The 20,703-nt window shown below is 43.5% G+C and overlaps 3 protein-coding genes and 2 non-coding genes across 6 annotated transcripts; 1 reads left to right on the top strand and 4 right to left on the bottom strand.

Moving 5' to 3' along the window:
* Window positions 1-502: 502 nt before the first annotated feature.
* nop56 (NOP56 ribonucleoprotein homolog) lies at window positions 503-6,314 on the bottom strand. The gene is made up of 12 exons (XM_037101105.1): window positions 6,184-6,314; window positions 5,411-5,500; window positions 5,205-5,319; window positions 4,581-4,745; window positions 4,164-4,362; window positions 3,470-3,657; window positions 3,003-3,154; window positions 2,703-2,803; window positions 1,970-2,118; window positions 1,638-1,759; window positions 1,258-1,377; window positions 503-989 (listed from the first exon to the last, which is right to left on the bottom strand). The coding sequence occupies exons 1-12, from the start codon at window positions 6,184-6,186 to the stop codon at window positions 747-749; spliced, it is 1,647 nt and encodes a 548-aa protein (XP_036957000.1). The 5' UTR covers window positions 6,187-6,314; the 3' UTR covers window positions 503-746.
* Window positions 1,450-1,515, bottom strand: LOC119021986. Its single transcript, XR_005075812.1, has one exon. It is a non-coding gene; the product is annotated as a small nucleolar RNA SNORD57 (small nucleolar RNA).
* Window positions 3,236-3,365, bottom strand: LOC119021990. Its single transcript, XR_005075816.1, has one exon. It is a non-coding gene; the product is annotated as a small nucleolar RNA SNORA26 (small nucleolar RNA).
* mlnl (motilin-like) lies at window positions 5,419-11,119 on the top strand. Of its 2 annotated transcripts, none has more exons than XM_037101111.1 (6): window positions 5,419-5,556; window positions 8,713-8,900; window positions 9,452-9,582; window positions 10,401-10,502; window positions 10,687-10,777; window positions 10,977-11,119. In XM_037101111.1, exons 3-6 carry the CDS (start codon window positions 9,463-9,465, stop codon window positions 10,982-10,984), a joined length of 321 nt encoding a protein of 106 aa, XP_036957006.1. In that variant the 5' UTR covers window positions 5,419-5,556; window positions 8,713-8,900; window positions 9,452-9,462; the 3' UTR covers window positions 10,985-11,119. The 2 variants fall into 2 exon arrangements, with proteins under 2 accessions (XP_036957006.1, XP_036957004.1); XM_037101109.1 differs by having other exon boundaries at window positions 9,452-9,624.
* zgc:64106 (uncharacterized protein LOC393348 homolog) lies at window positions 10,852-20,268 on the bottom strand. Its single transcript, XM_037101108.1, has 6 exons — window positions 20,064-20,268; window positions 15,645-15,884; window positions 15,394-15,483; window positions 14,790-14,978; window positions 14,114-14,223; window positions 10,852-11,594 (listed from the first exon to the last, which is right to left on the bottom strand). The coding sequence occupies exons 1-6, from the start codon at window positions 20,218-20,220 to the stop codon at window positions 11,415-11,417; spliced, it is 966 nt and encodes a 321-aa protein (XP_036957003.1). The 5' UTR covers window positions 20,221-20,268; the 3' UTR covers window positions 10,852-11,414.
* Window positions 20,269-20,703: the final 435 nt, after the last annotated feature.

Raw genomic sequence — 20,703 nt, 5'->3', positions numbered from 1 at the left:
TAAACATATGCCACATTCCACTTGGATGTGCAAGGCCCAGGATGCAGGTACATAACATGATTCAATAAAGCAAATCACTATTTGTATTTAAAGTGGCAAGTTATGCGCTCACAGTATCCTAAGTGAGTCAACAAGTTGGAACCTCAGACTCAGAACGTATAGCACTTCTTAGTTTAAGTGAGCACGCAAAAAAAAGTGGGTTTAAAGGCCACCTGATCTTTTCACCAACCCAGTTATCATCCTCTTGTCCACACAAAGCATAATGTACATCTCTCCTGACAGCCTGGCCAACCATTGCAGGTCTTCAATATAGTGAGATTTTTTTTTCATGTGCATGATATATGTAGAGTGAAGCAGTGTCCAGATAATAGCTTGAAGTGTTGATGCACCAGTCAATGTGAACTCAAACATGACAAAAAGACAATAGATTTGTACAGTCCCACGAGCCTACAACCTCAGTTTGCAGTCAAACCTTTCACCTGTAAAAACATGACAGACCAGATGCTTTTACCTCAAAAAGGTGTAAATTACAATTTATTTACAGAATGTAACGACAGAAGTTCAGCGTCTTCAAGGCACAGTTATATACATTTCTTTGCAGTCTAACCTGCTTTGAGGTTAACAAAACAAAAAAACAAGACCGTACAACATTAAGCTGCTAACATGAACTTGCTGCAGGTTAAAAGAGTAAAATAAAAATATACTGTACACAAAAAAAATAAAGATTCAGTCTTTGGCCATATTCTCTAGTCTCCAGCCTCCTTTTTCTTCTTTTTCTTTTTCTTCTCAGATACAGGTGCTTCTGGGACCTCTTCTGCTGGCTCTTCATCCACAGCCTCAGCCTTTCGCTTCTTTTTCTTCTTTCCTGGGGTTTCCTCTGCTCCGTTCTCTGCAGCAGGGGCCTCCTCTGCTTCGACCTCCATCTCCTCGGCCGCTTGTTTCTTCTTTTTCTTCTTCACTACAGGGGTGTCTGCGTCTCCATTCTCCACCTGCAACCACATTAAAGAAAAAAAAAAGTTCAGTGAGAGGTAAGAGACAATATGGACGACTGGACTCCAAGCTAGCCTTTAAGTATAATTTATCCTTTGTGTGCTTCTATGCAATGTCTGACTCACTTCAGTGATCAAGTCCACTGTTTAGGACCAGCCAATGGTTCGGAGTCAGGCTGATATAGCATGTCGTACACTGAGACAGGACCACGTTGGGGTCAAATCTCAAATCAAAACATGCAGCCAGACGGTAAAAATCAAGGCTCACCTCTGCGTCACCGTTGGTTTCACCATTTGCTTCCAGCTCTGCCAACTTCTTTTCCTTCTTCTTGCGCTTCTTTTCCTTCTTCTCCATCTTCCGCTTGATCTCAGATGCAACATCAGTAGCCTGGGGGGGGACAGACAGACTTGTTAATTACAGTCAGGGGGAAACCAGCAGGTTTATCTGAGGAATGATGCTGCGTCAGGCTCATTAAATCAGTGTTTACCCTCAGGGAAGTCAGGGAAAGGCTTGTCATCATTCACAGCATTAGATTTTGAATGTATAATTGGAACATTCAAAAAACAAATTCTAGATAACCGATCCATGTCCTGCCGAGTATATAACAAGCTACACACACTATGTCTTAGACTTTACATTGAGCTTACCTCTTTAAGAGCCTCTTTCATGACATCCACATTCTTCCGTGGCACATCGCCAGTCTCATAGAAAGACAGTCGCTCTTCCACCTGTCCACGCAGCTTGTCTCCAAACACACTTGTGGGAACCTCTGTAAGACAGTGAACAATCAAAATCAACTTCAGTGCCATCAGGTTACAGAAGGCTTCAAAGCGTCTCAACATGTGGCTTTGCTCAGAAATTAGCTTATCAACATCAACCCGAGGGATGAATGCTGTTGACGAAAAATATGAGCATCACTGCAGTTATGCCACAATAATTGTAAGCTGTAACAGCATTAGTCCAAAGAGGGATCACTCACCAGAGAAACAGTCAATACGTGAGGCAATTGTGCACTTGTTTGCCAGATATCTGGAGATTCTTCCTTTGTTCTTGGCTGCAGCACGTCCGATGAAGGTCGAGTGGAAGATGAGACCATACTTTGGGGTGTTACCACGAGTCTTTAGGGCTCTGTGTGAAAATACAACTCATTTCACATTCAGGATGTACATTCAGGATGAAAAGTTGCAGAAACAACGAAACATTATCAAAAAGATACATGGTGAAATCTCAACATAAGTCAAAAGGTGCATCTGTGCTACCAACATGCCATGGAAGTGCCATGACCAGACACAAACCAAAGGACTAAAAAAAAAACAAAAAAAAAAAACAGTTATGGCAATGATGTTTTCTTATGGGTTTAAACAATGTTTTCTTATTTAAAAAGGGGGTTAAATAGGGTGTTGTGCCAGCACTTCACAATGACTGAATGGCTCCCCCTAGTGGAAAAACTACAACAAGGGAATAAGCACCAAAACTGGTTCAGAATTATTCCCTCAGAAATCCAGAGAACTGTGCAGGGTTTAACTAGCTTTTCAGATTTTCTACCTCAGTGCTGTGAGTGGCTGCTCAGACTGTGGGGTGCATTAGGGCGAGAGGGATCACTCCAGAGGAGACCTCAGAGTTGTGTCTCCTCCAGTCACCCTGCTCTGCTCCAGCCCAGCCCTGCCATCACTGCAACCACTTTCCCCAGCAGGGAGGGGGTGCCCCAGTACCTGAACAGGGCCTTCTCTGCTCCCAGGATCTGAACGGTGGATGCTGGGTACTTGGCCAGGTTGGTGAGACTGCCGGCATGTGAGATGAGACGAGCTCCCACCTAAAGAAATAGGAAAAAGGGGGGTTAGTCACACAGACAAATACTCACAGCAGTGGGGCTGAGAGATTCAATTTACATTGCTTGAGGACCATCAGCACCGGATAGGTTTGTCATCACATTGATTCAGTGGATTGACAGATTTTGGTATAACATCACTGGTCCAGTTTATGAGAACAGAAGAAATTGAACTTTTATTTACCACTTCTCCAATTAAAGCAGCCAGGTTTGGAGCCACCTGGCTCATCTTGGAGCGGAGGTACTCCTGAAGCTCCAGTCTATACTGAGCCAGAGACACAACACGATTGGAGAATCTCTCAATGTTGATCAGATCAATGGGAGAGATGTCCATACCTGGAAAATGAACAGGAAAGGTGTTGAGCAGAGGGAGACCACTCGCATATAACAAATTATAAAAATTTAAATGCAATTCATGTTTGTTTCTCCCGACAGGATCCGCAGTGAGGATTTGTGCCTTCACTACAGGTTTATGAGAGAGCTATTCTGCCCCCCTGTGTTATCACCATGGACAATTATTGGTCCAAGATGAGCAAAAAGGGGGCGATGTACATGTTGGTGGTAACAGTTGTCAGAGCTATATAATGGGTGTGATGATCAGTGTCCTCACTACTATTTTATGTCTGAATGAAAAGATTGGCTTTTGCTGACCCATGGAGGAGCGCGATGCGTCCAGGATGGCCTGAGCTTTGGCACTGTCCATCACCACCTCCTCCAGGCTTGCCAGACTCTCCTCCGACAGCTCCTTCCTGTTTCCAATGAGCTGAGCCAGGCGGCAGTACATCGAGTTGTCAGGCACGATCTTAACCAGCTCTGGGAAGTGGTAGCCATACCACTCACTGTGCAGACATATGGGAACGAGTATTAAAAAAAGTGAAGCCTCAAATCACAACACGAATCGGTGGCGTGCTTGAGTGGCTGAACATGTGAGTCGATGGCATTGATGTCTCACCAAACAACACCGCCCCACCAGACAACAGCTGGCCGAGCAGATGTGAGAGGAGAGGTCGCTGTCCCTCCCCTTTCTATACAGCCAGCACTCTATGGAGTACTGTCTGTGGTAAGCATTAGGAGGATACTCCAAAATGGCAGACACTTGACCAGCAGAACACACACCAAAGAAAAGCCAAACACAGACAGGTTACTGACTGTATTACAAAACAGTTAAGACAAATGTCTCATGGTTTAAGGGCCCAAAACACTGAAACATGAGAAGCCAATACAAATGGCAAGTGGCTGAGAACTGAGTGTCAGCGTTCTCACAGGAATTAAGACCACACCATTGCCATGCAACACAATGTGACCACCAAACTCAAACCACACACAAGCACTGAAAAACCCTTACCGGACACGCATGGAGAAAGTGTTGATGTCTTTGTCCAGCTGATCCAGCAGAGCAATTGACTGGATGATCATGTTGTCGGCTCTGTTGACATTAAACTTTACTTTGGCTCTGGAGTAACTGTGGCCGAGACCCAGCTGGGCCTTGGAGGCGGCAAGGCCTGATAGACCCTTCACCAGGGAGTGAAAGTGCAGACGCAAACCTGACAGGACAGACAACGGATAAAGGGGGTTTGTTGGAGTTAAGTGGACAGTAGCAGGACAGCATGTGACTGGTGGCTGTTCAGATTTTCAGTATGAACCTTCATGTGCTTCAGTATAACAAGATGACATCACAACAGGCCACATCATTTCTAAATTTTGGTGCTCCAGTGACAAACTTCTTGCTCCATCATTCTTAAACAGGAATGCCTTTCCTCACCTCTGCCTATCTCTGCCACCACCCCACCAGTCTGGATGGAAATGGTAAATTCTTCTTGTAAAGCTGCTCCGATCTTGGCATCTGAAACCCCTAACACAGCCTTCTTTTTCCCAGAGAGGGGAAGGTTTGTCTCGAGGAACAACTTCAGGTCAGCATGAACCACACCTGAGGGCAGAGGGAAAGATTCTTCATTGATCTGTATGCACTTTGTTGAATAAAGCTTGGATCATACAGCATAGCAGTCTTGGGAGGGGAAAAAAAACATGTCAAATGGTGCTAGTGATTTATACTTCCATTTCATCAGTCTAGCCATTGGTCTGGTATGGTCTGACTTTGGCCACTAGGGTGATTTATCCAATTACAGGTCAGACTAGAAGCATTTAAAAAACAATTAATTCTACTTAACTTTACACAATGTCATTCTGCATTTAACTACATTTGGATAATTTTCCCAATTCGTGTCAGCATATTCAACCCTCTTCTGCATTTCAAAAGGCTTTCCTCAGATGTTCAGGATTGATATTAGGCTGTCAGCACAGTAACTCAGTGGATTGACAGATTTAGGAAACATCATTACAACCGAGGAGACCAACACATGACCAAAAACGTAGGAAGCCCACTTGCCTTCTGAGATGGCGTTCATGTTCTCCAGAGCAGCCTGGGCCGACTTGAAGGGGAAGAATGCAGCCAGGCTCACCATGCTGTTAAACTTCCCAATGCTCAGCACGCTCTCCTCCACCTGAGAAACACACATACTGGTTATCTCTACCCCATCTAGATAACAGGTTAAAACTGCAAACAGGAGGGGAGACGGAAGACAGAGGACCCACCTGAGGCAGCAGCATGCCGATCTCCTCCACCTCTTTGACGGCGAACAGCGCGTAGCCTGCCGCATGCTCGAACAACACGTGCAGCAGCACCTGAGGGAGGTGAAAGCGTTGGATTAAGGAGCGAACCAGACATCTACTGACATAAGGTAATGTTAAAATCCTCACGATAACGTGTCTATACTTTAGCGTGTCTACCGGATAGCACGTGGTAACCACTGAGGCACGTCGACTCTGGTAGCATCGTAGCTAAGTTAACGCGACTTCAGTCAAAACTGCAATAAAGTATACTAACGTTGAGTATTAGTAAGTACTGATTCCTATCGGTGCTTATGGGCCAAATTTGCCGCCAGTTACGCTAATACGCAGCCACGTTGTCGTCAGACGAGCCCACGTGTTGACTTGGGCCCGACGGGGAAGTGCCAGGAAGCCAATTTAAGCTAGCAGCTCTGCTAACACTAGAAACTAACTCTTCACTAACTATGTTCGGCTGCTAAAAAAGTACAGCTCGCTGGGTTAACCTGCACGACAGAGTTACAAAGATACATACCTAAAAAAAATATTGCACTAGAAGTAGTTAAGTAAAATACGCATGTTAAAGCTAATGTTAGCCACATGGGAGGCTAACTCCCCCACTCATGTCGAGGCCTTCAACTGAACAGGGAATATTTGAAAAAAATAACATATTTTTTAAAGCCTAGGTAGTCTAAAGAGTGCCTTTAGCTGCATCTAAGTAGAAAAACCTTGCAATTACACCCAATCAGCACTTCTCTTACCATGACTAGTAAATGTCTGCAGCAGCACGCAATGCGTGTCTGCTCTCCTCCTTCACCTCGGGAAAAAGACGGCGTCAACACGTTTCAGCAGAATGCCACATGACCCAAATACCGCGATACCGGCCTGACACCGCGAGACATGGCTTAGGTCACGCCACCTGCTGGCTGTAGAACAGGATGACACTCTCTAAATGAGAATAATATTAGAGGATGAGGCTGAACAAATTCCAACCAACAGTGTGTCACTCACAGCATTTCTACATGCTGTTCTTTCCTCTCTTCTCTACCTGGTCTGTGGCACTCCACCTGGAGCCACCCATACTCATGTTACACAAGATCTGAAAACTCACACAGGTATTTTCACTCAATTGGCTCATTAAAGGTTGACAACAGTACTGTTCTCCTGAGCAGGTGCAACAGTCACACTTTAAACATATCGACCTCAGGTCTGATCAGTGACCATGTTCCAAAGCCTATTATAGTTACATGTATAGCCCATTGTGGGTTATAAATACATAATGTCATCTTTTATAAACATGAGGGAATTTTCTGGGCTCTGTAGATTTGAGTAAACTGGGATAAACATTAGTAAACAGTGTTCTGTTGGGAACCAGCCACTTCCAGTCACAGAATAATACACAGTAGAGTTCAAGTGGGGTTTTGGCATTGAGTTGAAGGATGCTTAAAGAATAAGTTCACCCCCCCCCCCCAAAAAAAAAAATCATTCATTATGTACCCACCCTTATGTGATGGTAAGTCAGGTAAAGTTTTGTAGTCTCTGGAAGCTCCGAGATCACAAATTGATATGACAATATTCACTGTAGCTGGTAACCTAATTGCGAGGCAAGGCAAATCCATATAAAGTGGGTGCACAAACTCAACTTTACATGTGAAAACAAGTCCCCAGTGACTTCAGGTGTTTAGGAGAACACCACTTTGCTGTGACACTCCAGAAATGTTTTTCTGGACTACAAAACTTCTATCGACATGGGGTAGGTAGATTCATTTTATTTTTGGGGTGAAGTTGTCCTTTAATGTGCTGATTGAATTAGGTTAAGTTTTCGTAGTCTATGAAACACCATTAAATGCCTCAAAAAATGTCCATTACAATACCTTTAGTCCAGTGTTACAGAAGTCTTTTATTGTCTCACCAACAGCCCAAAAACCCAAAGATATTCTATTCACTATCATTGCAGACAAATAAATTAAGTGCATATTTTCACGTTTTTAAGGTGGAACCAGTGAATAATTGGCATTTCATATTCTGTGATTGTGTACTGTAGAATCCTGGCACTATTTCTAATTGTCCCCCACTGCAGAGCACTCTGACCCAGCCTGCCAGAACATTTTACCTTAATGCAGGAAACCTGTTAAGTGTCAGATTTCACAAAAAGCATCATTAAAGTTCTTTGGAGTGAGGAGGTCTCCGAGGAACGGAAACATGTAGGGCTGTTTGTGCACAGAATAAATTACTGGCATGTCATAAATGTCACAGGGTGTTTGATATTAGTGTGGAGCAAAGAATTTATGACCGACCTCTTTAGACAGATCCCCTCCTGGCTGCCACACACACGCACACACACACACACACACACACACACACACACACACACACACACACACACACACACACACACACGCATGCACACACACACACACACACACACACACACATGCACACACACACATACAACAGAAGTCCAGTACAATTATCACATTATTCTTTTTTCAATTTTTAACCATTTTCCCTCTTCTTTGAATTATTCTTTTTGTGTTTGTTTGTTTGTCGTCATGTGTGATAATATAAGTATGAACTCCAATGGCACTCAGCAGAGTGCATACCTCCGCCATGGCTGAACAGTCCTCTTTAGATCGATCAAGCCTAATCCAATATCAAACTCAATAGTCCTGTATCACTCTAAAATTCAAACCACCCATAGCGGCTTGACCACGATTTAACCCCAACAGATCTAGTCTCTGCATGTGCACTGTTTTACTTTGTTTACATGTGGCGAACAGTGTTCTGGGGACCTTATTTTCCTCTGAGAACAACTTGTTTATTCAGTTATGGAGAAAACTTTAACATTGTAACTATTCAAAACTGACCAAAGACCTCCTGGATCAGTCCCTTTGCCTGGGTCCACACCAAAAGTAAATGGGGGTCTATTGTGGGTGGAGACCCATCTTTCATCCAGGTTTAGTGGAAATCTGTTAATGAGCTGTTGTGTAATCCTGCTCGTGAACCAACCAACAAATGGACAGGGGTGAAAACATGACCTCCTTGGCGGAGCAAGTAAAGGAGGCTGAATGCTGATTTCTTTGTGTTTTACGGGGGCTCATCTATAAACTACCAATAATCACACAAACCTATAGTGTGCATAAAACATCCTATAATAATGGTCAGACACTGCGAGGTTGCTCATCAAAGTGTCATTTCGTCAGTCCTGTCAAAGGCCCACATACGTGCAGCACGATGAGCTTACTGCCCCAATAAAAAGCCAGATTCCTGAGATATACGTGTGTCTCCAGGAGCATGGAGAAGAGTGACTGAAGGAGGCTGTTGAGGAGCGGATGTGAGGGAGGACAGTAAAAAAACTCAGGCATCGGGAGAGGGCTTGATATAAAGGCGGACTGTGGGGGATGAGCCGACACTCAGACCGGTGCAGCTCTGCTCATCTTAAAGCACACTTCCTTCAGCAACTGACCAAAGCTCACACGTGAGTAGGGCATGGCTTCTTCTGCTTCTTCTGGCTTTTCCTCCGTCACTCCTGTCTTCCCCCCTCTTTTTGTCGCCGCGTCTCCATTCTCCTGCGCTTGTGAACAGAGCTGTTTCGCTGCCTGTAAGTAAGTCCGGCCTCTTATCTCTCTTGTCAGTGGAGCGGTTGACTTCCATGCCTCTCCCTCGTCCTCCCACCTCTCTCTTTCCCTATCTGCTGTCTATTTGTCAACCTCACCCTTGCATAATGACACGGGATACCCCTCTGTGCTGCTCCCTCTGAGCTCACTTATTGTTTCTCGCACACACACACACACACACGCACACACACACAAACGTTCCACCTCATGTCAAACACTTTAAGTTGACCTATTTTGACTGTTGCCTCTCTTTCCCACTGCTGTAAGTTGCCTGGCCTTGGTGCCATTCAACCCGGTCTATGTGGAAACTTTGACTCCACTGTGCGTTTGTCTGAGCCTCCACTGTTCTGTCTGCATACCTATGTACAGTATGTGTTTATGCACGTGTGTATGTGTATGTGTATGTGTCCAGGACAGAGCAGGATGAGCATGCGCGGAGCAGTGACCGGTTGCGTGGTGCTGGCGTGCCTGGTGGCGCTGCTGGCCGAGAGGACGGAGGGACACATCACCTTCTTCAGCCCGAAGGAGATGATGCTGATGAAGGTAGGCAGCTCGCGTTTGATTGGACAGCGTGCGGCGGAAGTAGTGAGTGACCGTTCGGCCTATGTCTTGTGTCTATGTGCTCAGAAAACCTTTCAGTTTTGTCCTGTCACTGTACTGGGCGGGCGTCAGCTCTATTATGTAATGTGATCTCGCATAATAAGCTGTTTGCAAAGAAACCGATCTGAAATGATCAGCAAATATTTTGATCTTCAGGTAGTTATTTTTCAAACATAATTGACAAATTTTCCTTTGTTCCAGCCTCTCATGTGAACATGTGAGATTTTGCGTCTTGTCTTTGTTTTTACTTGTATTAAAATCAACATCTTTGGGATTTAGTGTGTTGGTTGTTTACAAGTTTATGACAATAGATAACATTTCGGAAAATTGTTGGACATTTTTCTGTATTAAAAAACAAAAAACAAAAAACATTTTATGGACCAAACAATTCATCTTTTAGTTGATAAAACAACTGCCTAATGATTCTATTATTAAAATTATCATTGGCTTTAGGCCGAGTGGCAAAAGGAACAAAAAAAGGAACAATATGTAGTCATTTTTAAAAACATTTTGTCCATTTATCCAACAAAGGAAAGATTATCCCATTAGTAATGCAGTGTGGTGTTCTAGTTTTGCAGTTTGCATGATAAACTTAAAGAGATCAAGTCGAGGTTGTCTGTTGTGCCAAATCCAAAGCTGATAAAGTGCACAGATAAGGGAGGTAGGATGGTATTGTGACTCTTTAGACCTCATTCAAAGAGAGAACATGTCTGGAGGTTGTAGAAATCCATTCTTTATTGCTTTGTGTGTCTTTACTGCAGGAGCGAGAAGGTAGAAAGGACATGGAGCCTAGATCGGAGGATGGTCAGTTTGAAGACGTCACAGTTCAACAGCTTCCTCAGATGGAACGTGGCGGAAATCCTGTGAGTGCACACACACACACACACACACACACACAACATGTCCTCACTTTGTAAACAGGTCCTCCTTTACTATGTAGTACAAGTACACACCCATGAAAACACCACCTTCACCTTGGTGTTGTTTTCACCAAAGAATGGTGTCATGAAAAACAAGCCGTTACCGCTTCTTTTGTGCGTTTCCCAGGATAAAACAGTGGAGATTGCCATACGCCTGGATCACGTGGCTCCGGTGCTTGAGGAGATCATCCATGAAATAGTGGAGGAACGTCAGAAAGGTACACGTGTTTGGGTGGTGGAAGATGCAGTGAGACACATTTGTTAGAGAGAGCCTCTTGGCAGACACACAACATGGCCTTGCATCTTCTTTTTATTATCCAAAGATGATTAGCAGACGCACACTTACAAGTGATAGTGCTGTGATCAAAAACACATTTGTTAACCAGACTGTTCTCTCGCTGTCTCTTGTCTCCGCAGCCAAATAGCGAGGCCTGAAGACGTGACGGAATGAACGCTGTACAAATTCTTCAAAAAGCACTGAATGCTCACACGTTTTGCTGTGTTTTAATGAATGGAGTCAATAAAGGGAAGTGATTGTGCCACTTATTGGAACCTGAGAACCAAATGACAATTACTCAGACAACACGACTGCCAGTGTGACTGCTTCTTCTCGGCGTTAAGTGCCACACCATTTGAGCCTGACCCACACCAATGCAGGGAAGAACGACAACGCTTTATCATTTTACAAGTATACAAGATTTGATTTAACCTGTGTGTCCCCTAAAAAAAAAAACAAACAAACAAAAAAAACAAACGCGTCTCCTCCACTTGACGATTTTAAAGACGCGGTGCAATACGTGGGTGGACTTTGACCCCTTTCTCTGTTATCATGCCTCCGTGCGCCTGATAGTCGTTTCACAGCTTTGATGTCAGTCTCTCGCACATCTCAAAGTCCTTGACTGCGAGGGCAGCGTCTCGAGCTAGAGGGGCGGGCAGGAGCAGGGAGCAGTCGCTGTCGATATACTTCCCAGTTATCCCCTCCATTTCTTCTGATACCGCACAGTAGATGGAGCTGACAGCGCCCTCCTCCGGTGACTGTGGGGGAGACAAAGGCAGTGAGGGGGAAAGGTGAGAGTACAGTTGCCAGATAACACAGGTGGATACCTCCACAAGACGTTTGTGTAATCTCTGCCCTGATGTGTGTATAGTTTTTCCACATGTTTAGCATAGTCTGCTCCGGCAGATACACATCACGTATGCTTGTCAAATGAGGTCAAGAGTTGGAATTCAGACGGTGGAAAAGAAAACAGTCCTGTGATAACGCTTGCGACATACTCCAGATCTGAATGTGTACGTACGTTGCATGGATGGATGTGAAAGTATGTATATGTGTTGTTGGTTACATGTGACACACTACGTGAGGCTGTGGGCAGTGGATGCTAGGAAACAAAAGTGTTTGCACAAACACATGTATTTGCACATAACAACAATGTGACGGGTAAAACACACTGCAGGCTGTTGTTGCAACCGCGCCAGCAGCAGTGGATGTGAAACTAAACAGTGGAGCCAAAGGATGGTTCTGGTTCAACACAACTTGGCCTGAGATCTGGGACATGGCAACATCATGTAGAGGAAAGTGTGAAGAGGTTTTTAAACAAACCCTGTTAGCTAGTTAGATACGATGTTACAAGACGGTTGCTCAAAGCACCACAAGACTACATTTGAGAAACTCAACAGCAAAGACTCTTTCTAGAAATCACGGCCCAGTGACTCAAGATAATCCACAGATTAAAGTCATCCTGCGCAAAGAGGGATTTTGCTTGGAGGCAGTTTCACTTCTGAACAGTGCTCAGGACTCTGACCTCGTCTAACCTGGAAGTAATGTGGCTGTGTTCCCAGACTTCAGACACTACTACAAGTAAATTGTAATAAATCTGACTATCCGGCCACTTTAATTCATTTACATCAATATTACATAAACAGTGTACAAAATGAATGACTTTTTAAACATAGTCTCACCAACTGTCGGCGTCGCTGTCGCTGAATTGTGATTGAAAACAACTCTCAGCAACCCTCACAGTAGGAGCTGGACTAGCAGCAAGTTTTCCAGATTTCTCAAAATCTGCACTAACAAAAATGAATATCATTCCCATCATTACCTTGCTGATTAGCTGCTATAGTAGGCTACATCACTGTTTAGGGTTATGGTTACGTTGGGTTATGTCAGAAACAGACATCTTCAGGATTGACGCGTCCAGGTTACAGGACCTGGAACATCAGCCCTGGATGCTATCACTCAGAGTTTAGCGTAATGTTAGCAATGTTTGCTCTTTATTAGAGTTTACGGAGACATCTTTGACAAACTCGTCAGATAGCCCTTCATCTTTGTGGTAAGAGTATTGGGGGAAAAAAGCAATTTCATAAGCACATTTTCTTCAAAGGTTTAAATATCATAAAATCCTGGAGCACTGACATTATAACATGTTTATAATATTTAACACACATTATAGACAATTTTTAAACCTCCTCATTTTCATATAATTTAGCTTGACACATAAAAAAACTAAGCCAAGGACTGAGTTTTCAACCATTTCACAGTTAGCTACGGCTAATTTAATCTGCCAGTGACAGGCATAACTTTAGCAGGTAAAACTGACAGTTCCCCAGTGTCAGGCTTTTTTACAGGTTTATTTTGTGTTGTAGAGGCTTAAGCTTGTGTTAACCGCGGACCCTATTTCAGTCATTTAGTAGAAAACCCATTCAAAAAACCCCATTGACTTGGAGACGAGGGAAACGGAAGTTTAAAAATAAAAACCTGTCCCCGGGTTTTAAAACTTACTGCTTTGGTCTTTTCACAGTATTTGCTGTTAACAGTTAGAACAATACAGAACATCAACAGCCTTATTATCCTTTAGCCCATCAAAAGGCTCATGTCTTCTTAAACTGACGCTCTACAGATAAAAGGAGACAAAGTTCATCTGATGTCGACATAAAGACATTCAGATTTAAGCGGGGAGCCATCACTTCAGCCTCGTGTTTCACTGTGGACCCACTGTGCTGGAGAACAAGGCCAAAACCGAAAACAATTCCTGGTACTCTTTGTAATGAGATCCTGAACTAGAAGTCTGGGACAAAGGTTTTCCTGAACAACAATGGATGCTTACGCCAAGTTCTATATTTAGTTTATGTGTCCAGCCTTGTCGAACATTTGTCAATACTTTGGTTTTCTTTGGGTTTCCAGCCGGTGGTTTGGTTTGCACATTGAGCCTGTGTTCTGGCAGTGTAAGCTAATGATCCAAACATCATATCTTTACTGCAGACAATTAGACACAATGTGTCAGCCAGATGTTGCATCATGGCCAGCCGCATACACTCATACCAGACTTGAGTCTTGGCTCTCTTGTTTTTCTAGCTTTTGAAGAAACCTGACACCTGTCTCATTGTTCTAGCGCAGTGATAGGTGACTTAATCAAAATTCCCGATCGCTCAGTTTACACTCCGGTGCATTTGTGAGTTCTTGAGCAGCAGCCAATCGCATTCACACTAGACAGTACATAGTGGTAGGGGCATTGTGTGGACTGTGACTCTTCGGTAAAATCTTACAGTGTACTCACCTTGAAAAAGAAAAATCCAATGAGGTTGAAAAGAAAACGGATGATGAATGGATAGTATCTCATCACCTCGGTCATGACGACACCAGGGTGCACGGAGTTTGCGGTGACACCTATGTGTACAGAAACACAGATTCGTAGGTTCAGAGTGCGACGGAAACAGAAGAACTCAGAGCAAGGCCACTCTCAGCAACATGTCTTTCAAGGCTGACTTTCCCCTGCAAATGTTTTCTTCTTTCAGATGACTCAAAAGTGGAAAATTTGTTACAGCTGCGAGGCTGTGTTGAGAGCTTGAACACCCGACTGACATCATCCGAGTCCCTTATAGAGTCTGACTGCAGGTTCAGAGGACAAATCTCATTATCGTTCGAAAAATATATCTATTTTATACAACAGATGATACAGGCTGTCAAGCCTGATGCGTGATAAACTGAGACAGGAGCTGGCAAGCTCAGATATGCATAAACTAACTTGCTCTCGGGAGCTGAAGTTCATAAAATAGGTCACATATGGTGGTGCTAAAGAAGCAGAGCTATGAGCAGATTTCTTTCTTCTTCCTCTGGAGAGGACCTTTGGGGTCAGTATCCATCCATCATCATTGCTTTCTCCGTCCTCTGCAGCGCTTATTCAACAGGACAGACCATGCATTAGTTATATTACTGATAATGAGAATCTGTACCTGTCCCGTGCAGCCTGCGGGCCAGCTCATTGGTGCAGATGATATTGTGCAGCTTAGTGTTGTTGTAGACTTTATCCATGAAATAAGTGAGGTTCTCGCCGCGAAAGTGAGCAAAGTCCACTTCACCCTTCTTGTGGTTCATTGAGCTGACGGTGACAATACGTGCCGGAGCCGAACGCTTGATGAGGTCTGAAATGAAACAGTGAGTGGTGAGAAGGTTAGAGGGTAAGAGAGACAACATACTTTTCATGGAAATGGTCCCCTGGCAACCCCAAGAGTAAACCAGTAAGTACCAAGTACTCTTACCAAGTGAGAAACAACCATCGCAGCTAAATATTAGTTTAGTTTTCAGTCATTTTAAGTGTGTTATAGTTACATGGTTTAGTTTACTTTAGTATGTTAGAACCCCTGTTGGCAACCATATTGCTGCAGTTATTCTCCCTGGAGTCCATAATTGTGTTTAAACCAACCAGGTCATTGTGACATTTTCTATTAATCTGTATCTGCTTCATATGTGTCTGAAAATGTTAATGATAGACTAAACTGACTGCGGTAACTCAGTCCATAGGATTAGAGTTAAAGAGATATTAAATAAGAGTCTCACCCAGCAACAGGTTGGTGAGAAGAAATGGTCCCAGTACGTTTGTGGCAAAAGACATGTCCAGCCCATCTTTGGTTATATGCCTGGGTAAACCTGGTGGTGGGATTTATAAAATGTGAGATGAAGTTACATTTCATAAATTAGACTAGAACAGAATTCCGTTAAATCTCTTTGTATATTCAGGTCCCCAAAATACAAAACTGCCCAGTGCAGCTTTAAAACAAATGATTCAATTTCTGCTGCGCATGTGTCACCTGATACCGCGGCGTTGTTGACGAGGATGTGGAGAGCTTTCTCCTCCTCAAGAATCCCCTTGGCAAATTCCCTGACGGAATCCAGAGAGGACAGGTCCACCAGGCGCAAGTGGACATCAGGGTTTCCTGTTTCCTCCCTGATCTCTTTCAGCGCCACTGACCCCCTGGCCTCGCTCCGACAGGCCAGGATAACACGGGCCCCCCGACGTGCAAAGTCCAGGGCAATGAACTTCCCGATTCCTAGAGTGGGAGAAGGCATAAATCAGTTTGCTCTACTCGATATGGCACATAGCAACAAAGAACGAGGCGGCTTTGTGAAACGGAGGAAACACAAACGCACTGAAGCAAATACTGACATGCTGAATATTTGGATCTCATAGTAAATCACGACTTCTGAAACCGAAGCTCTGTTTTCAGTTGGAAGTTGGGGCATGTGGTCTGTGACACAAAAGCAAAAGCTTAAAGTTCCTGGAAACCATAACTAAGGCCTCAGCAGCAACACAACAGTAAATCTCACTCTTCTCTTTATAAATTCTGAGTGTTTGTTATGGTTCTGCTGAGCCATTTTTCTCTGGTGACTATATAGGATGTGTTGGAATAATTACATAACATGCTCTGTAATATCTGGTGCAGATGGCTTCGTAGAGAGGATCCCAATTTTTCTCGACCGTCAACTTTTTTGCAAAACAGAAAACAGCTGGCTGCCTGCACTCACCGATGATCATTCCTTACTTACTGCTAAACTGCTGTCAGAGTCATAACTTGGATATGTGCCAGACACAATTTAACGGTGAACTGTTAGGCTGAAATTGTATTTCCCTTACTTCAGTGTCTGCATGTCTATGGTGGTGGGTAACACTCCTGATCACTCTTCTCTCATTATCTGGTCAACAAAACACAATCTTTCTCTAATCAAGTGAGTTTTCATTTTTGTGCCAGGTGAAAATGAAAATAGTGTCTGTCATCATGTCTTCCCAAGAAGTGGTGTGATTGCTTGGCGAGGGGGTGCAGTGCTTTCATGTGATGAAGGAGATGTGGGGCAGCCGATTAGAAAAAGAACAGGACATGTTTTTGGGAAAGGGTACTGCAAACTTGCATGTTTATCTTAATAACTGTAAAGTGTTTTTCTTAGATGGGCTGATTGAGCTGTGAGGAAATGACTAACTCGCCACGGTGGGTTTTCATAGGCTCAGCAGTAAGTGGATTACCAGATGGGATCCGCCCACTCTGGCAACACTGCCTGTGTGTTTTACAAGGAATTTTAAATGGGGAAATGTATTTGAACTCTTTGGAATTTCTTGGCAATGAATATATCACTGTCGTTAATCACAGACTGAGTCAAGGTACTTTGTAATTCACTGAATTGATACATGAGAGACATGCTGTTTGGGATTTGTACATATTCTTCTGCAGCACACCATCAACGCAACAATCATCAGGGCAGACTACTTTACACTGCTGCGCGTGCACACTTTACTTGTGCACTGTCACATATAACTACACATCTCTTCTTATGAGAAGATAGGCTAATGCCACAACATGCATGACAGCCTTGTGCTAATGTCAATTATATTTTTATCCAGTCTCAATATGTGTAAAACACAAAGTTCTCTCTGTGGTATGACTGCTGTTGTGTTTAGATCAAGAGCAGAGAAACAGCTTCTGAGTGGCATGAACAACAGTGATCAGACCTGTCTGACCAACCTGTTAAACAACATTGGGATGCATAGTTGTACACCAGTTTTAAATCACCCCGCATGTTAAGCTATTGGTTTGACTTGATTGGTTGAAGGTGTGGCGTAAGCCAAGGATGAACCCATTAACACTCTGTTAACACTGTAGAATAGGGCAGTCGGCTTTACGCAAATGCCACGCAACATAAAAATCTCCTACATGTTAGTACAGTTTAACAGCGACAAGACAAATTTTAGAGATACAATAACTCCACATCTCAATCCCCATTATCGGGACATTAACCAGTCATCCTCTGTGGTAGCCTACACATGCGACTGCGTTTGAGGAGATTTAAAAATATCACGAGATATACTGTGTTGAGATTTATGAATTTTAATTTAAGTTGTCTGAGTATTTGCCTGACCGCTGTGACGAGTCATTATGCACTTATGACCACCTGACCCTAAATTGCTGTGCACTTATATTCACCTACCTGATTTATGCACCTGTTTGATTTATGCACCTGCCGGATCTGAGTCTAAGATGCTGTTGTTTAATTGCTATATACCAAAACATTGTCTATTAAAAGAGCTGTACATATCCTGTTGATAAATGAGACTGGTTGCAAGTGTTAATCTTTTTATGAGGGGTTAACACATTGGAAAGTAAAGCCAGGGTAAGAGAGAGAGCACAGCTGCATTCATGGTGGACAGGCCAAGGCTAAAGATAACCATTGTTTTGCTCAGCAGTATTGAGGTGAGACTTAGGGAGTCAGCTGAGAAACTTAAACAAGTGCAGGATGTGCAGGAAAACAAGAAAAAGGGAGTTGTTGTTTTTTTTTTTTCACAATAGAGCGCTGTCTCCATGGAGTGAAGGTCCCAGCCCCTTGGCATCATGATGAGAGGGCTAAGTCTAAACCACTGCTCCACCCCACCTGTTTAACCAATAAAAGTTATTTACCTTATCTATCTGCTTTAACCAATGAGAAATTATACATCTTCTGTAACTGAAAATACATGGCTGAGAGAAATTGTGCATCTTTCTCTGGGCGATTGGTTGCAGTCAACAGCTTTGCTGCCTGCGATTTTTCAAACAGAGAAAGTCATTGATCAAGCTTTGCTTAATGATGCAATTCTAAAAAAATGGTCAAAAGTGCGCCGTAGTTTATCTTCTGTCGAATAAATGAACACGCCTGACAGTATCACGGTAGAGCCTAAAAATATCACAATACGCATGGCCGACACATGTAGCTGGTCGAACTCCCTACAGTAGTACATATGCCAGCCTCTCTCTATTGTTCTCTGTGTGTGAGGAGCTCAAAACCAAACCTCATCCGGAAAGCAACACAGCTGTGCAGCTGCGTGTAATTGCTTATGTTTTTTTCTTTTTGTCTGGTCAATGACACATCCTGCCACCTCTCTAGGAATGTGATACAGAAGCAGAAAGCCAGTTAAAAAATGTGATTTATATTACACAAAAGCTTTGAAGTTAAATGTGCACTCCTTAATGCCACACAGCAACCTATTGACATTTTGATGTTTCCTTTAACTTTTATTGTTGAGGGTAGTGTCACTAAGAGCAATGCTCGCTTTCCAGGATCAGCCTGATCATGGTCTCACAGTTACAAGCCGGCCTGATCTGCCAGCTACTGAGCGGCTTCGCTGGAGTGATTGGGGTTAAGAGCCTCACTCAGTGGGCGCCTCGTCGGTGGTAATGAGGAAGCTCTGCTTTCACCCTACTTTCACCCTGAGCGACCCTACTGGAAAGGGGAACTGAAGTTACAACCCTCAAGTCGCAAGGCCACTCATCTGAGCTTTAGGGCACCACAGCACAGCAACTCCGATATGAGATAAAGATTTTTTAAAGATGTGAATTTAGACTTTTATGATGCCGTGCTAACAGAGTAATTCTGTTATCAACCCATGATTAATAATTTCTATTTTAGATGTGACTGTTTTTTTAAGGATGCTTTTTAAAATACATCATAACTACATGTATCAAACCATAGTTTTTTAATTAATACACATCAGTTCTTACTAACCATACCATTATTACCTTGTAATAACAACAACACGCTGCCACACTGTTGCATGTTCACTTTGGACAATATCATGTTAATATGCATATGCAGGTCTATTGTATTTCTTGGCTTTTTATTATATTGTTTGTTTGTTTTTTGTTTTTGTTTTGTTTTTTGTAATATTACTGTCCTCTGGCTGCTGTGGCAAAGAATTGTCCCCATTTGCGGAACAATAAAGGAATTCCGATTCTGATTTTGAATTATTTGTCATATATTTTAACTGCTCTTAATATGACACTGTGACTGTTTTATTCTGCACTGCAATAGCAAGCTCGTGGTCCCGACTAACCCTCAGGAAAAGTAAAAAGAAATTGTGAATTCATTCGATAATTATCATTTGTTCTACTCTACTTTCTATTTGGTTCAAACATTCTTAGCCATGACGGGAAATAATCCTAAGTGGAAATGTGCTATTAATAAGTCCTATGGAATGTCATCTAAGTCCCCAGTGTGCCTGCTGTTCGGGGACACACTGGGTTTTTATTATTACTCCCATATCAAAACTTACATGAACACACAGCCAGCTTTAATCCGGCCGACCCGCCGTGCTGGTGCCACAGTCAAAGCGAGGTGAGCGGTAACGCTTGTGATCGCTGCACTGAACTAATAAAAGAGCGACAGCGTCGCCCTGCACTCGGGTCAGGAGCAGGGTGAGTGTGACCGACCTGTGTTGGCTCCCGTCACTATCGCAGTCTTCCCGGCGAGCCGCGCGCTGCAGGCTCGCGGATCCCAGCGCGCTCTCCTCTGGAGGCGCACGACGATCGCCAGCAGCGCCGCGGAGACAGCCCACACCGGGTGACCGAGCACATCCAGCAGGAACATCTCAGCGTCCGATCAGCGTCTGACTGAAAGTAATAGGCGGGGAGCAGCATGAACTGGCTCAGAGTAGGTGTGCCCAAAAAAAAAAAAAAAAAAAAAAAAATACACTTCACTACAACAAACCTGCTGGGCGTTTATGGAGGCAGTGGCATGGTCCTTGGGATGTGTCAGAAAACTCTTTGACGTGCAGTAAACCAGCAGCGGAAACATCTGGTGGTGATCATGAGCTATAGCCTATATAAACTTTTGACGTCACTGAAATCGGAACACAGATCATTGCCATGTGGGTTCAATGATCTGGAGAAACTTTTATTCAAAAATATTGCCAAAGAAGTAACTATCCCCATGAAACTGTGCAGCGTGGTGAGTCCAGCCTGCTGGCAGGCTCACTCCTCCTCAAAGATGTAAGAGTGATCATTAAAATTAGTGGCAGTTACTAGTACTAACCACCCTCCTGATTACTCCCACTCAAAAGTGACTCAGCTA

The sequence above is a fragment of the Acanthopagrus latus genome, chromosome 6 (assembly GCF_904848185.1).
Source record: "Acanthopagrus latus isolate v.2019 chromosome 6, fAcaLat1.1, whole genome shotgun sequence".
Lineage (NCBI taxonomy): Eukaryota > Metazoa > Chordata > Actinopteri > Spariformes > Sparidae > Acanthopagrus > Acanthopagrus latus.
The sequence above is the reverse complement of the archived record's forward strand: the minus strand, read 5'-3'. Positions and strand labels throughout refer to the sequence as shown.